Source organism: Lepisma saccharinum, chromosome 4 (assembly GCF_977018435.1).
Source record: "Lepisma saccharinum chromosome 4, izLepSacc3.1, whole genome shotgun sequence".
NCBI lineage: Eukaryota > Metazoa > Arthropoda > Insecta > Zygentoma > Lepismatidae > Lepisma > Lepisma saccharinum.
Window position 1 is genome coordinate 32,725,291 of NC_139232.1, and position 17,709 is coordinate 32,742,999.

The window sequence follows — 17,709 nt, forward strand, 5'->3', positions numbered from 1 at the left end:
GTGACCCTCTCGTTCTTCACGTCATGGATGAAGGACTTCTCGGCGACCAGGATGACGCTGCACAGAGTATCGGCAGGCATCGCGTCGTGGAACTCGCAAACGATTTTGATGTTGGTTCGATCGTTGACCACCACCTGCTTCCGCTTCGTCGTGTTGATGACAAACATGGGTCTTTGTGCTTTGAATTCGCTGGGCGTGTAGTACATGTCGTCGTTTCCCTCGGTCACGCGCTTGTAAGCAGTGTAAGCTTCGTAAAGTTTTAGATAATCATCTTTGGTCATGTCGAGGTTGTAATTCTCGCGCGGGAACACTTCGTTCCTCCCATTCTTGAGATAAACATTTTTGATCTTGGAGTCGTCGAATTCGCAAACAGATTTTTCCTAAGTCTTACCGTTTCCAAGATAACCCCACTTCCGGTCGCCATTTTGGATTTCCGAGCATAGGTTCTATTCATATTTTACTTACATATAGGTGTACATGATGAATCACCAAACAGATTTTTCCTAAGTCTTACCGTTTCCAAGATAACCCCACTTCCGGTCGCCATTTTCGATTTCCGAACATAGGTTCTATTCATACTTTTTCTCACATATAGGTGTACATGATGAACCACCAAACAGGTTTTTCCTAAGTCTTACCGTTTCCAAGATAACCTCACTTCCGGTCGCCATTTTGGATTTCCGATCATAGGTTCTATTCATACTTTTTCTCACATATAGGTGTACATGATGAATCACCAAACAGATTTTTCCTAAGTCTTACCGTTTCCAAGATAACCCCACTTCCGGTCGCCATTTTGGATTTCCGATCATAGGTTCTATTCATACTTTTTCTCACATATAGGTGTACATGATGAATCACCAAACAGATTTTTCCTAACTCATGAATTGGAGGGTTCTATGACAACCAATATTAATTCTCGTAAGAGAACAGAAAACACACACACAAAAAAAACAATACTGTGGTCACTACAACAAATAGTCTTCTTCAACCCCAATCCAACAACCCAAAAATCATCATCCTAACTAGAACCATGTAACTATCTGCCATCTGTTAGAGGTTTTGTGAACTAAGTGGTGCTTTGTTTGTGTGTAAAAAAAAATGCAATTCTTTTTGCACTTGGTTATCATCACCTAATATGTTATTAATTGTTTTTTAAAATTAATTACAACTGAAAACTAATAATTAATACTATCTAAAGTTACTAATTAATATTATACAAGTAATTGATATATTTTTTTGTTCTTGTTGCTAGTGTTGGGTAATTATAGTTGTTGCAAAATATAGCTCTCGCGTATGACAGTTTCTGTGTTTTGTTGGGTATATAAGAACAATTATACACAACCTTTTTCGGTTCTCCTCCGTAGCCGTGCGTGTTAAGGCGTTCACTCGTTCTTGTCATTGTTCGTTCTACGTGTGGCCTATAGGTTCGAACCCGGTCGTGGTCGAAAGTTTTTCAGCGTGTCTAGGAGTCTTTAACAGTGTGTATATTTACTTCTCTGTGTTGAGTCTACGGATTCTGAACGGGGTTGTTTAATGTATATGTTGTTCTTGATATATATATATATATATATGGTGTTCATGTATGTATCCAAAGCACATTGGAAACAATATTCGATCATTAGCTGCGTTCAACCACTGCTGCGGTGGAGTGACCACCCCCTGTCCCCGGGGGTCCACCCTGTCCCTGGACCCCTGTCCCCGGGGTCCTATTCCTGTCCCTGGGCTCGTGTTCCCGGGTCTCTTTCCCCTTGTCCCTGGACCCCTGTCCCCGGGGTCCTATCCCTGTCCCCGGGCTCGTGTTCCCGGTTAAGTTAGGTTAAGTTGTCTAATGTCTATGTCTATGTGTAATGTCTATGTCTATATGTAATGTCTATGTCCATGTCTCTGTCTTTGTAGGTTTTTTTTTGTCCTAAGATTTTTTTTAACGCAGGACTTGGAAAAAATTTTCGATTGATGAAAAAAATGGTTCCATGACGACCTATGTTTATTTTGGTATGGGTGGACAGAGGACACCGAGACTCGACCGACGCACTAAACCCGACCTCTCTACGACTATTCGTTCAAAAGTTACGAGTGATCAAAGTTTTTGGGAGGGGGTGGGCTAACTTCTTACCCCTTGACCCCAGGACCACCAAAACTTGGTATACGTATTCTACACCTCCAAAATCGACTCTTACCATTTTTGAGATATTTGCAATTTAAGATTTTTTTAACGCTGGACTTAGAAAATTTTCGGTACATTTTTTTTTGTTCCATGACGACCTATGTTTATTTTGGTATGGGAGGACAGAGGACACCGAGACTCGACCGACACACTAAACCCAACCTCTCTACGCGTACTGTACGTCACCAAAAAAGGTTAAAGGTTCCAAATAACAATAGTTAGAGTTTCCCCAATCTAGTAAAGTGGATTGGTTGAAATCTCCAAGGCGTATTTTGTATTTTTTTTTCAAATATGAACACGTTAAAACTGAACTGTCTCGGATTTTTCAGTTTTGTATTCGCCCTGAGAAAATTCTATATAAAATAACATACCTGAAAATTATATTCACAGTAGATTGATTTTTTTGAGTTTTGTAATCACCTCAAGAAATTCTATATAAAATAACATACCTGAAAATTGTATTCACAGTAGATTGAATTCTTGAGTTTTTGTATTCGCACACAAGAAATTCTATATAAATAACATACCTGAAATTCTATTTACAGTAGATTGAATTTTTTAGTTTTGTAATCACTCCAAGAAATTCTATATAAAATAACATACCTGAAAATTGTATCGCTATATACTAAACTTTTTGATTTCTGTGATTTTGGAGAAAGCATAATGGAATCCACCAGTTTGATCGAATGTGTTACTTGCGAAAAATTAATATCTAAAACTAATATTAGCAAGCACAGGGCAAGATGTAGCGAAACAGGTTCGAGAATTAATCGTTCCTCACCTTCTAAGCCCTGTGCTCGATGCGGAAAGATGATCAGCATTACAAATTTAAGTAAACATCTCAAAATTTGCAAACCATCGACCGGACAAGCATCGAAAAGGAAAATCGATGATTCAGAAACGGAAGCTTCCACTTCCAAGCAAATTAAATTATCTAATGAACGCAAACCAATTAGATCTGCATTTAACGACCAACTCCAGGATTTTTCAATTAAGTCAGAACCAGGCCGTGACATCCTTAGTTTCTTGGACGAAACAAAAACATCTGTACTAAATATTTTGAAAGATAAACTTGAAAACAACTCTATAAAAGTACACGTTGTTCTGTTTTCTGAATACGAGAAAGTTGATGGCACAACAAATATTTTTTATCATCGTACAAAAAACCAGACACTTTATTTTGCTGACGTCGAAAATTTGGACAACTTCTATTATAAAGTTACCAATGAGCTGGTTAAGAAACATGACGATTTCGAGGCTAAAGGGTCGGGATGGTCTCTATGTGGAAGTCCTCACACGTTAACTGTTTACGTGAACCAATTCTCGCCTCTTCGTGCATCCAGCTACGTTCCTCTTCCACCGAACATTCAACACAAGAGGGCTGTGTTAAATATACAGAACAGCGAAAACAAGTGTTTTCTCTGGTGTGTGTTGGCAGAACTTCACCCGATTCATTGGTCAAATCATCCAGAACGGGTTTCTAATTACAAACAATACGAGAGCGACTTTCAAAGTGTAATGTCTGACATTGAATACCCGGTGACATTGTCGGCTATAACAAAGTTCGAAAATCGTGCAGGAAAACGTATCGCTATTAATGTATATTCCTTCACGTCAGATAAATATCTCGTGCATCCCGTCAGGATAAGCGATATCGACGATGACGATGCTTGTGTAATAAATCTCCTTCTCATTTCCAACGAGGATGTCTATCATTACACGCTAATTCGTTCAATGTCTCGATTACTAGGAAGCCAAACAACCAAGCATGAACATTGCATCGAAGTTTGCCCGAGATGCCTAACCACGTTCGACGATCAAAAACAACTCAATTATCGAAAATACACCGGACGTCAAAATGCTGTCGATAAACTTGCCGAACATAAAATTTATTGCGGTGACAACAGACCGGCTAGAATGTTGATGCCCGAAACGAACGAAGTCGAAGAATTCAAAATGCACAAGGCATTGTTAGAACATCCCGCAATCATCGTCGCAGATTTCGAGTCTTTCCTGAAACCACTCTCCTACTGCGAACCGGATCCTGAAATTTCCTCCACAACGCCGTACCAGCTTCATCAACCTAATAGTTTCTTCTATGTTGTTGTGCGACGTGATAAAATAAATGAAGCATATATATACCGCGGGCCAAATGTAATCGAACACTTCCTGAAAAAAATGGTGGAGGAGGTTGAGGTAATTGGTAGCGTACTGCTTACATCAAAACCGATGGCACCTTTAACTGAAAATGAACTTCAAAATTACAATTCCACTGAGGTGTGTCCGGTATGTGATCAAAGTTTCACTGATGAGAACAAAAAAATATTCCACCACGATCATTTCAGCGGAAACTACATAGGTGGAATTTGCAACACGTGCAATCTTAAAATCCAGAAACCTAAATTCATCCCCATATTCTTTCACAACGGAAGCGGATATGATTTTCACCACCTGGTGAGACATCTTGGCTACGATCCGAAACGTATAGGTGTCTTGGCCGAGAATGAAGAACGCTACATTAGTCTCAGCAAGTGTCGATTCCGGGAACGAAAAATACAATCGAGATGCGCTTCCTGGATTCGTATAGATTTCTCTCTGCAAGTCTGAATGCTTTAGCGAACAAACTCACCGACGATCAATTTAAAATAACTAGAGCTAGTTTTCCCAACGTAGACATAGAACTCGTTAGACGTAAAGGGGTTTATCCTTACGAATATGTTAGTGATGGTTCTAAATTTAACGACGACGCTCTTCCACTTCCAAGAGAATTTTACAGCAGACTCAGAGAGAAAGGAATCACGGACGAAGAATACCAACACGCGCAACTCATGTGGGAGAAATTAGAATGTAGGACACTCGGAGACTACCACGACGCATACTTAAAATTAGACGTGACGATACTCGCGGATGTTTTTCAAGCGTTCAGGAAAACGGCAACGAATATTTATAAATTAGATCCAGCGTATTTCTACAGTCTACCGGGATTAGCGTGGTCGGCAATGTTATTCCAGACAAAGGTCAAGCTGGAACTGATATCGGACGTTGACATGTTGCTATTTATCGAAAGAGGGATACGAGGTGGAATGGTGCAATGCGTACAGAGACATGCAAAAGCTAATAACGTACACATGAAAGAAGATTACGATTCAAATCGAGCATCGAATTACATCTTCTACGCCGACGTTAATAATCTCTACGGACATGCCATGGTTCAAAAACTTCCTTACGGGGGATTCGAATGGTTAGATCCCACTTCGATAGACATTATTCATTTCGACGATAGCGAGTGTGGTTTCTTCGCAGAGGTAGATCTCCAATTCTCCGACCACCTGCACGACACGTTTTCGGATTTGCCTCCGACTCCCGAAATCAAATGTCCACCCGACTCGGTTCAAGACAAGCTTTTGTTAACATTGGACCCTAAACAGAGATACGTCGTCCACTACAAGAATCTCCGGTTTTTGATTGGGAAGGGTGTTCAGATAGTAAATGTTAGAAGAATACTAAAGTTTAAACATTCCACGTGGTTAAGACCTTACATAGAAACTAACACACAACATAGAACAGCTGCCACTTCCGATTTAGACAAGGACTTCTTTAATTAATGAACAATGCGGTGTACGGAAAGACCATGGAGAATGTTAGAAAGCACCTAGACGTGAAATTAATTTCCGATAAGAATAAATGTCGGAAGTGGATAGCCGATCCTAGATTCAAGTCGAGAAAAATTTACAACGAGAATTTGGCACTTTTCAATCTAGATATAAAATTGATGAAATTCAGAAAACCAATTTACGTTGGCGCAACGGTTCTCGACTTGTCGAAACTTTACATGTTCGAATTTCATTATGACGTGATGAAACCCTTCTTCAATGATAAGATATCACTTTTGTACACGGACACCGACAGCTTCATTTACAGCATACAAACACCTAACCTCTATGAAGACATAAAAAATCCTTCCATGCTTGAGTATTTCGATACTTCTGCATATCCTCATTCAACAGATTTGGGATTCCTTCCCTCAACAAAAAAGTCCTAGGTAAACTGAAAGATGAATGTAACGGTGATATTATTGTCGAGTTCGCGGGTTTGCTTTCGAAAATGTATGCCATGAGAACAGAAAGTAGCTTCACGAAGAAAGAATATTCCGAAAATTTTCTAAGTCCAGCGTTAAAAAAATCTTAAATTGCAAATATCTCGAAAATGGTAAGAGTTATCGAAAAAATATATCGAAAAACACCCCCATACGGCATCGTTAGATGCCCCCTGTCGATTTTGGAGGTGTAGAATACGTATACCAAGTTTTGGTGGTCCTGGGGTCAAGGGGTAAGAAGTTAGCCCACCCCCTCCCAAAAACTTTGATCACTCGTAACTTTTGAACGAATAGTCGTAGAGAGGTCGGGTTTAGTGCGTCGGTCGAGTCTCGGTGTCCTCTGTCCACCCATACCAAAATAAACATAGGTCGTCATGGAACCATTTTTTTCATCAATCGAAAATTTTATCCAAGTCCTGCGTTAAAAAAAATCTTAGGACAAAAAAAACCTACAAAGACAGAGACATGGACATAGACATTACATATAGACATAGACATTACACATAGACATAGACATTAGACAACTTAACCTAACTTAACCGACAACACGAGCCCGGGGACAGGGATAGGACCCCGGGGACAGGGGTCCAGGGACAAGGGGAAAGGGACTCCCGGGAACACGAGCCCAGGGACAGGAATAGGACCCCGGGGACAGGAGTCCAGGGACAGGGTGGACCCCCGGGGACAGGGGGTGGTCACTCCACCGCAGCAGTGGTTGAACGCAGCTAATGATCGAATATTGTTTCCAATGTGCTTTGGATACATACATGAACACCATATATATATATATATATATCAAGAACAACATATACATTAAACAACCCCGTTCAGAATCCGTAGACTCAACACAGAGAAGTAAATATACACACTGTTAAAGACTCCTAGACACGCTGAAAAACTTTCGACCACGACCGGGTTTGAACCTATAGGCCACACGTAGAACGAACAATGACAAGAACGAGTGAACGCCTTAAGACGTACGGCTACGGAGGAGAACCGAAAAAGGTTGTGTATAATTGTTCTTATATACCCAACAAAACTCAGAAACTGTCATACGCGAGAGCTATATTTTGCAACAACTATAATTACCCAACACTAGCAACAAGAACAAAAAAATATATCAATTACTTGTATAATATTAATTAGTAACTTTAGATAGTATTAATTATTAGTTTTCAGTTGTAATTAATTTTAAAAAACAATTAATAACATGTTAGGTGATGATAACCAAGTGCAAAAAGAATTGCATTTTTTTTACACACGAACAAAGCACCACTTAGTTCACAAAACCTCTAACAGATGGCAGATAGTTACATGGTTCTAGTTAGGATGATGATTTTTGGGTTGTTGGATTGGGGTTGAAGAAGACTATTTGTTGTAGTGACCACAGTATTGTTTTTTTTGGGTGTGTTTTCTGTTCTCTTACGAGAATTAATATTGGTTGTCATAGAACCCTCCAATTCATGAGTTAGGAAAAATCTGTTTGGTGATTCATCATGTACACCTATATGTGAGAAAAAGTATGAATAGAACCTATGATCGGAAATCCAAAATGGCTACCGGAAGTGGGGTTATCTTGGAAACGGTAAGACTTAGGAAAAATCTGTTTGGTGATTCATCATGTACACCTATATGTGAGAAAAAGTATGAATAGAACCTATGATCGGAAATCCAAAATGGCGACCGGAAGTGAGGTTATCTTGGAAACGGTAAGACTTAGGAAAAATCTGTTTGGTGGTTCATCATGTACACCTATATGTGAGAAAAAGTATGAATAGAACCTATGTTCGGAAATCGAAAATGGCTACCGGAAGTGGGGTTATCTTGGAAACGGTAAGACTTAGGAAAAATCTGTTTGGTGATTCATCATGTACACCTATATGTGAGAAAAAGTATGAATAGAACCTATGATCGGAAATCCAAAATGGCGACCGGAAGTGAGGTTATCTTGGAAACGGTAAGACTTAGGAAAAATCTGTTTGGTGGTTCATCATGTACACCTATATGTGAGAAAAAGTATGAATAGAACCTATGTTCGGAAATCGAAAATGGCGACCGGAAGTGGGGTTATCTTGGAAACGGTAAGACTTAGGAAAAATCTGTTTGGTGATTCATCATGTACACCTATATGTAAGTAAAATATGAATAGAACCTATGCTCGGAAATCCAAAATGGCGACCGGAAGTGGGGTTATCTTGGAAACGGTAAGACTTAGGAAAAATCTGTTTGCAAATTCGACGACTCCAAGATCAAAAATGTTTATCTCAAGAATGGGAGGAACGAAGTGTTCCCGCGCGAGAATTACAACCTCTACATTTCCAAAGATGATTATCTAAAACTTTACGAAGCTTACACTGCTTACAAGCGCGTGACCGAGGGAAACGTCGACATGTACTACACGCCCAGCGAATTCAAAGCACAAAGACCCATGTTTGTCATCAACACGAGGAAGCGGAAGCAGGTGGTGGTCAAGGATCGAACCAACATCAAGATCGTTTGCGAGTTCCACGACGCGATGCCTGCCGATACTCTGTGCAGCGTCATCCTGGTCGCCGAGAAGTCCTTCATCCATGACGTGAAGAACGAGAGGGTCACGGAGCAGTTTTAAAAAAAAAATCGTAAAAAAATTGCCACATACTAAAAAAAAATCTACTAAGTTTACTACCACAACTAATTATTATTCTATTATGTCATTTGCTTAGGTGAAAGGGAAAAGAATGGTCCAAAAAGGGAAATTTTGCCCCTTGGGAAGGCCCTCATAGTGTGGCAACACTGCGTCCAAGTCGCCGGTGGTGACATCTAGTAGCAAACACTAGAAATATTTCCACAGGTATCGTCTTCATGTTCTCGACTGAAATATTAAAACAAACACGGAGTCCAATGTAAGTTAGTTCGGTGCGCAAATAAAAAAAAATGATAGGTTAAGTTATATCACTGAAGATCGTAAAAAAAATCGTAAGAAAAAAAAGGATAGGTTAAGTTATATCACGTAAGATCGTGGCATTCGTACCAAGTACGAGGTGGAAAAAAAGGGGAATTTCACTAAAACATCGCTAAACGCTAAAACATCGACAAAAAATTGTCAAAATATGTCAAAAACTGATATTCAATTGATAAAAAAGAGGGAAAAAAGGGCTCGTACCAAGTACGGCGTAGAACCGGCTAATATACACTACTAATGGTTGGTTACGTTGTCCCTCCGAACGAAAGACGGAATGCATACAAGCCTGTGCCTCCTAAGTTCATCGTTGCTTGCGAAATGAAAACTTCCGATGTTTTGTTTTTAATTTTTTGGAACATGCTTCGCTAGGGAGGTCAAATTACAAGTTCCATAATTCGAATAACTTGTTGATTTCATTACGAACGAAGAAGAAATGCATGGCACTTAAAATGCTGTAGTATTATTACATCAGATCATCTTTTTTTTGTCTTGCTCGCGTCGATTAGTCTCCTTACGTTTCTTCTTCTCCTTGTCGTTTTCGTCCAGAATTGCTTCCATCTCTCCTGTTATTACATTCGCAACTTCTAGTTATCACTTTTTCTCCCTGTAATTTTATAAATATAGTTTTTTTTTCATGATCATCTAGAGAACACCAGATAAATTTCAGCAATATCGATCACTCAAATGGATATCATCTTCGTCCAATACAATTCTTGAAAAATTTTATATAGCACTTCCACTTTTGTCTTGTTCTGTCTTGTTTAACCGATTTTGAATTTGAGATTTTTTATTTTTATTTTGCCTTTCACAACACGTTCGACTATTCGTGACGATACGTTTCAACCTTTCTGTATAAACGTTTCAACGTTTCGGTAAACGTTTCAACACGTCGTGGGGTCAAAAAATCAGGGTTGCGGTCAAAGATACATTTACTGTACTACTCATAGCAAACACAACGCCGGAATTTCGTATCCCTTGTGAAATGGTTGTCAAGGACCATCTTCGGGAGATCAGCGGCCTGAGGTGCGATGATCTCGACACTCTTCTTTCGGCCGCAGGGGGAAGATTAAACGATAGGATGGACGAACTTCACGAGGAGAGGCAGGGGAGAAGACGATACACGGATGATTGGTGCAAGTCTAAACAGAAGACGGAAGATATTATAACGCACATCATCGCGTTTTCCGAAGCACGAGCTTTCTTCCTCTTACACACACTGTGAAAAAAATAATAATATACGTGTCAAAAAAAATATGTGAAAAAAATGTACGTGTCAAAAAAAATATGACAAAAAAATATGTCAAAAAAATGTACATGTCAAAAAAAATTGGCATGGAAAAATTTTTTATCGTCAAAAAAAGTTTGTCTCGTAAAAAAAAAGTTGACGTGGACATCGTCAGAAAAAAAAGTTGCCTTATCGTAAAAATTTTTTATCGTCAAAAAAAATGTCTCGTCAAAAAAAAGTTAAAAAAGAAGGTAAAGTGTTCCCCTGTGCATAGCACGACGCCATGAAGGCGTATAGGGGGTGTGAGGGTAACGCCCCACACTTTCTTGATCCGGTCGTGAGTGGGGGTGATGTGATCAGCATCACGCCCCTGACCGCCTTTACCCCCCAGGGTTTCCCCCTGGTACCCATGTTATTCGACGCTGGGTAGGCGCCGGGGCCGCTTCCACCGTTAGAAAAGTTCCCGGATTTGAACCGGCCGGGGAAAAAAAAGTTGACGTGGAAAAATTATCACCGTCAGAAAAAAAGTTGCCTTATCGTAAAAATTTTTTATCGTCAAAAAAAATTTGTCTCGTCGAAAAAAAAAGTTGACGGAAAAATTATCACCGTCAGAAAAAAAAGTTACCTTATCGTAAAAATTTTTTATCGTCAAAAAAAATTGTCACGCCAAAAAAAAGTTGACGTGGAAAAATTATCACCGTCAGAGAAAAAGTTGCCTTATCGTAAAAATTTTTTATCGTCAAAAAAAAGTTGTCTCGTCAAAAAAAAAGTTGTCAAAAAATGTGCAACAAAAAAAGTACGTGTCAAAAAGAAATGTACCTGTCAAAAAAAATTGAGAAAAAATGTAGGTGTAAAAAAATATACGTGTCAAAAAAAGTACGTGTCAAAAAAATGACAAAAAAAGTTGTCAAAAAAATATGCAACAAAAAAATGTACGTGTCCCAAAAATGTACGTCAAAAAAAATATACGAGAAAAAATATACGTGTCGAAAAAAATATACAAGACAAAAAATGTACGTGCCAAAAAAATGTACAAGTAAAAAAAAACTTGATATATAAATAACACACATCGTGAAAAAAAAATCTACGAGATCAAAAAAAATTCTTCGGTATATAAATAACACACATTGTGAAAAATTAAAATTCTCTAACACACACACCCTGAAATTTCTCTTCGATATGACTGAAAAAAATGAGTGAAATCCAAGCATTAAAACGAATGCTAAATTTGTCAGTCGAGTATATAAAAATTCAGGAATTGGAAGTCGACAAACCTTACACGATAACTTCCGGTTCAATCGTTTCTACCCTGATGGTCCAAAGGTGCGTCTGTTGCTCAACGGACAATACAGTCTATTTTTACCAGATCGATACGCTATCATGTTATCCGACGAGAAGCTAGCTATTTTAATCGAGAACAAAACTCAAATCGTGTACAAGGGGACAAAGGAACTTCTTGGTAAGAAAACGAAGCACGTAATAGAATTTGTTTAATCACAGACACCCACCCCCGGAATATATATATAAATAACATACCATGAAAAAATGACAACTTGTATAACTCAACTTCCTCCTGAAGTGTTGCACAAAATATTTACGTTCACGTTCGACGGGGATGTAACTAAACTCATAGACTTGTCTAAAGTAACGCCAGAATTTCGTTCACCGAGCAAAATGATTTTAATGGATCACCTCCGAGAAATAAGCGGAATGAAAAAAAATGTTCCTATCCCCAGAGACTCTCTTTCGAGCCGCAAACAAAAAAATTGACGATAGGTTAGACGAGCTGCACGAGTGGAGGCAGGGGAGAAGAAGATTTACCGAAGACTGGTACGCGTCGAACATTGAAACTGTCGATCTTGTAAACCACATGATAGCATTAGGCTAAGCAAAAACTTTTTTTCTTTCCCAGAATACATATATATAAATAACACATCGCCACCTATTCTGAGTGAGACGATATAAATAACACACATCGTAAACCTAACGGAAAAAAAAGTTGTTCTCTTTCCCAGATAACATATAGCATAAAAAAAATGAAGCCCAAGGGTGTCGTGTACCAGATACCATACTCCAATCTAAAAACGCTGGGTGCCCTGGATGGGTTACTCACCAAGAAACAACGCGAGAAGAAACGTTCTTGCTTGACGAAAGGACACGGAATGAAATTGCTGCTCAGCACACCTCAATTGAGACGTTTGCAGCGTTCGCGGAAACAGCAAAAGATCGGAGGTTTCATATTCAGCATCCCGGCCATCCTGGCAGCATTGGGGGCCGTTGGAAGTTTGGCTGGGGGTAGCGCCGCCATCGCGAAAACCGTCATCGACTCGAAGAAGAACAAAGAACAGAAACGTCACAACCTGACCATGGAGAAGAAGGGGAAGGGCGTCATGAAAAAGTTTAAAAAAAAGAAACAGCACTCACCAACCGAGACATTGAATCTCTGATCAAACCGTTACAAATCAAACACTTCAGAGGCGTTTTCATGTCCGACTCGTTACCTTCAACCGTTAAAAGAAGAGAATGCGGAGTAGTCAACTTGGACGGTGAAGAAAATACAGGCACGCATTGGATATGTTACCACAAAAATGATAAAGCAGCATTCGTTTTCGATTCTTTCGGAGGTGTTCCACCTACAAATTTAGTTCATTATCTGAAAACGAACAAAACCTCTATATACTACAACGACGAACGCATTCAAAATTTCGGAGACGTGAACTGCGGTCATCTCTGCCTCTCCATGCTCGCGTTTCTCTCTAAAATAAATAACCCTACGTTCGAAGATTTCGAGAAAGCATTGTGGAACCTTAAACAGCATCACGATGGGCGTGTTCCATCTCACGAGCGAATCTTCGATCTTGAAACTCACGCTGCACGACGACATCGTCTATCCTAAATCCATAGCTCTGCGTGCATTCTACAGCATGTACCTCATACCTAACGTCACGCAGCACGGAAGCGAACATATCGTCGTCACGCCAGGTCAATACAATCTTTCTACTTTGCAAGCTCAGTTACCCAAAGGCACGTACCTTTCTCAAAATTCGGTCACGCACAGAGTGGAAATCGTATCGGCTACGGAGACCGTGGACCTGGGCACCTTAGGAGAACTTTTAGGTTTCGAGAACGACACCAAACTCGAATCTGGCATCAAGCACGTAGCAGCAAACATTCCTAAATTTCTAGCCATAGAGACTCTGAACGTTCACTGTAACGTGGCGGAAGGCATGATCACGAAATCCTCGGACGGATTGCTGGGAAGTCACAAGCAGACGGGAATCATAGCCACGTTCAAACCTAGTTCCGAATTCATGGAACCGATCATCTACACACCCTCTTCGCCGATCTATTTTCCAGTATGTCGCAACCGCATACACAACATAGAGTTGGTGGTGACGAACGAGAAAGGAGAGGTGGTGGATTTCGCAGGTGCAACGACGACGACCGTCGTGGAGATCGACGTATAATAAATAACCATGCATAGTGAAAAAAAATGGAGCAAATCGAAAGTTACGAATTGCAATCTTTCCCTCCGAACCGTCGCACGTTCGCAAATTTGAACGAAGCGAACCGGGAGATCGAATACGACGTGGACGTAGGCGACGGGTTCGTTCATCCTCACAGAGCGGACCTCTACCTTCAATTCGACGTGGTGAAGAAGGCAAGCGGAGACGCGTTCCCCATAGCAGCAAATTTGATACTCGTGGACAACTTCGTGCCTCACCTGTTCTCGCAGGTGGAGGTGAGGAAACACAACACCGTCATCGACAGAATCGATTATCCAGGCATCACGTCGACGGCAGTGGGGACATTGAAATTATCCAAAACGGACGCAGCATACTATCAGGCGGGAGGATTCGAAGCGGGGACCAAAATATCGACGAGAAGTCACACGGTACTCTTTCCCATGCGTCTGCTTCCGGGATTCTTCTCGGACTACAAGGAGATCATGTGGAAGGGAGGACTGAGAATCACATTTCGAAGAGCGGCCAACGACAACGACGCACTGATGCGATACAGCAACTTGAACGCGGACGGCATCACGCCGCTGCCCAACACATTACCCGAAGCAGCCAAATGCGTCATCCGGAGCATGGAGTTGAGAATGCCGATCGTGGAATACGAAACGAACTACGCCCTCAAGTACAAAGCGGAGATCTTGAAAAGTCCGCAGGTGCCGATTCACTTTCACGGTTACCAGTGCGTGCAGAAGAAAGCGTCGGGAAGTCACATGGAATTCGACGTGACGACGCAGTTCAACAACATACAGTTCGACATGCCAAATTTCGTCGTAGTGCTCTTTCAGACCGGGAGGGACAAGAATCAGGAAAAAGATTCCAGCAAATTCGACGACTGCAAGATCAAGAACGTTTATCTGAAGAATGGTAGGAACGAAGTGTTCCCGCGCGGAAATTACAACCTCGACATGACCAAAGATGATTACCTCAAACTTTACGAAGCTTACACGGCTTCCAAGCGCGTGGCCGAGGGAAGCGTGGACATGTACTACTACGCGCCCAGCGAATTCAAAACCCACAGACCCATGTTCGTCATCAATACCACGAAACGGAAGCAGGTGGTGGTCAACGATCGAACCAACATCAAGATCGTCTGCGAGTTCCACGACGCGCTGCCTGCCGATACCGTGTGCAGCGTCATCCTGGTCGCCGAGAAGTCCTTCGCGTACGACGTGAAGAACGAGAGGGTCACGGAGCAGTTTTTAAAAATTCCTAAAAAAAAAAAAAATTGTCACATACTAAAAAAAAATCAACAAGGTTATATAAAATATAATGAAAGTTAGTTCGATGCTGCAAATTAAAAAAAAATGATAGGTCACTGAAGATCGTAAAAAAAATCGTAAGATAGGTTAAGTTATATCACGTAAGATCGTGATCGAGTAAGATGTTGGCAACACTGCGAGAAAATAAGGCTTGTGTCTTACAAGAGCAAACCATTAAGTCGAGCCCCACCGAGCCCCACTTTCGGTTGGTGAACTCTCCATTTGGGTCTACTACAGTTCGGTGTGCAAATAAAAAAAAAAGATAGGTTAAGTTATATCACTGAAGATCGTAAAAAAAATCGTAAGATAGGTTAAGTTATATCACGTAAGATCGTGATCGAGTGAGGTGTTGGCAACACTGCGAGAAAATGGGGATTTTGTTTTACAAGAGAAAACCATTAAGTCGAGCCCCACCGAGCCCCACTCCGAGCCCCATTTTCGGGCGCAGAACTCTCCCACCTGCACTACTAGTAAAGTAGGTCAAAGCACGTAGAGGCTCTCGTGTAGTTTAGCTCGTAATAAAATAAATAGGTTAAGTTATATCACGTAAGATCGTGATATACCTACCAAGTGTGAGTGGGGAAAAAAGGGAAATTTTACTAAAACATCGCTAAACGCTAAAACATCGACAAAAAATTGTCAAAATATGTCAAAAACTGATATTCAATTGATAAAAAAAAGAGGCTACAAATGCATACCTACAAAGTGTTGCGTAGAAACAATACGTTTACACTACTTCTGTTCGACGACTATAGCTCAACAGTCCCAAGTGTCAATTGGTTCCGCTCACAAGATTCTGCGGAAGTCCCTGTCCATGTATCCGTACAAAATTTCGGTAGTGCATCAACTGAGAGAGACCGATCACCCGGCGCGTGTGAGGTTTTGCAACTGGTTTCTGTCCTTCCTGCAGGACAATGGTGAGGGGATTATTGACAAAACGTTTTTCACGGATGAGGCAAGGTTTCATCTCTCTGGCTACGTTAATAGCCAGAATAGTCGTGTGTGGACTACGGAGAATCTGCATGAATTTAAAGGAAGCACCACTGCATGATCAAAAAGTTGGTGTTTGGTGCGCCGTGAGTCGTACACGCATCATTGGGCCGGTCTTCTTTCAGGACACCATCAATGCAGAACGGTACTGCACCTGCATTCTGGAGCCCTTCCTCGGAGAACTGAATGAGGACGAAATTGAGAATGTCTGGTTCCAACAGGATGGGGCGACTGCACATACCGTCCCCACGTCGATGAACTTTTTACACGACATCATCGGTGACCGCATCATCTTTCGAGGACTCTGGCCTCCTCGATCTCCCAATTTAACTCCACCGGATTACTTTCTGTGGGGTACGTTGAAGGGAAAGGCCTATGAAGGTAACCCTTCACATTCGGAACATCACTCCTGATGTTCTTCACAACGTCTTCCAGAACTTGCAGAAACGTGTGCAACTGTGTCTTCAAATTCAAGGGACTCACTTCGAGCATCTCTTATAACAGCCATACATATGGTACTTACTTACTGAACCAATGTCTAGTACTGCATAGTTACTTAATGAACACCCTGTATAACTCAAAGAGTAGTGATACCAGGCCGGTTCTGGAGCAGAAAAATGGGGCTCGTGGGGCTCGCAGTGTTGCCAACCCCCGAAAAAAATACCATAATTTTCTAATGGCCATTCTTGGCCTAACCTAACCTAAATCAAGGAGCTGGTAACCCTGTCGTAGCCTTTCACGCTGTATATTTTGAGGGCTCACAGCCTTTCACGCTGTATGTTAACCTCACCGGCAGAGTTGCCAACTCTTCGTAGCCTTTCACGCTGTATATTTTGAGGGGCTCACAGCCTTTGACGCTGTATGTTAATCTCACCGGCTGTGTTGGCGACTCTTCGTAGCCTCTCACGCTTTATATTTTGAGGGGTTCACAGCTTTTTACGCTGTATGTTAACCTCACCGGCAGAATTGCCAACTCTTCATAGTCTTTCACGATGTATATTTTGAGTAGCTAACGGCCTTTTACGCTGTATGTTAACCTCACCGGCAGTGTTGTCAACGTATGTTGCCGAGTCATGTTACTCTTTCACACTCTAATCTAAACTAACATTGTTCTCTATTACGACCCTATCTAACTTAAATAGATGGCATCTTACGACCAGAACTACGTTACCCTGGCAACTCAATGTAAATAATATTATTCATATCAGTGAGATGATGATGCTGATTCTGGAGTTAGCAACCTGATTTCTTAGGAGTTGGCAACCTGATTTCCTATGAGTTGGCAAACCTGATTTCTTATGAATTGGCAACTTGATTTATTATGAGTTTGGCAACCTGATTTCTTATGAGTTGGCAACCTGATTTCTTACGAATTCGCAACTTGATTTCTTATGAGTTGGCAACCGGATTTCTTAGGAGTTGGTAAATTTATTTCTATTCATAGCCTGGGACCACGTGACATTGTTAGATAGCCCAGATCTTGGACTCAGTATACGCCACTGCCATATCC

General features: G+C 41.0%; 1 protein-coding gene across 1 annotated transcript; it reads left to right on the plus strand.

Moving 5' to 3' along the window:
• Window positions 1-16,231: 16,231 nt before the first annotated feature.
• On the plus strand, window positions 16,232-16,612 carry LOC145986880 (uncharacterized). Its single transcript, XM_083121349.1, has one exon. The coding sequence runs from the start codon at window positions 16,232-16,234 to the stop codon at window positions 16,610-16,612; it is 381 nt and encodes a 126-aa protein (XP_082977475.1).
• Window positions 16,613-17,709: the final 1,097 nt, after the last annotated feature.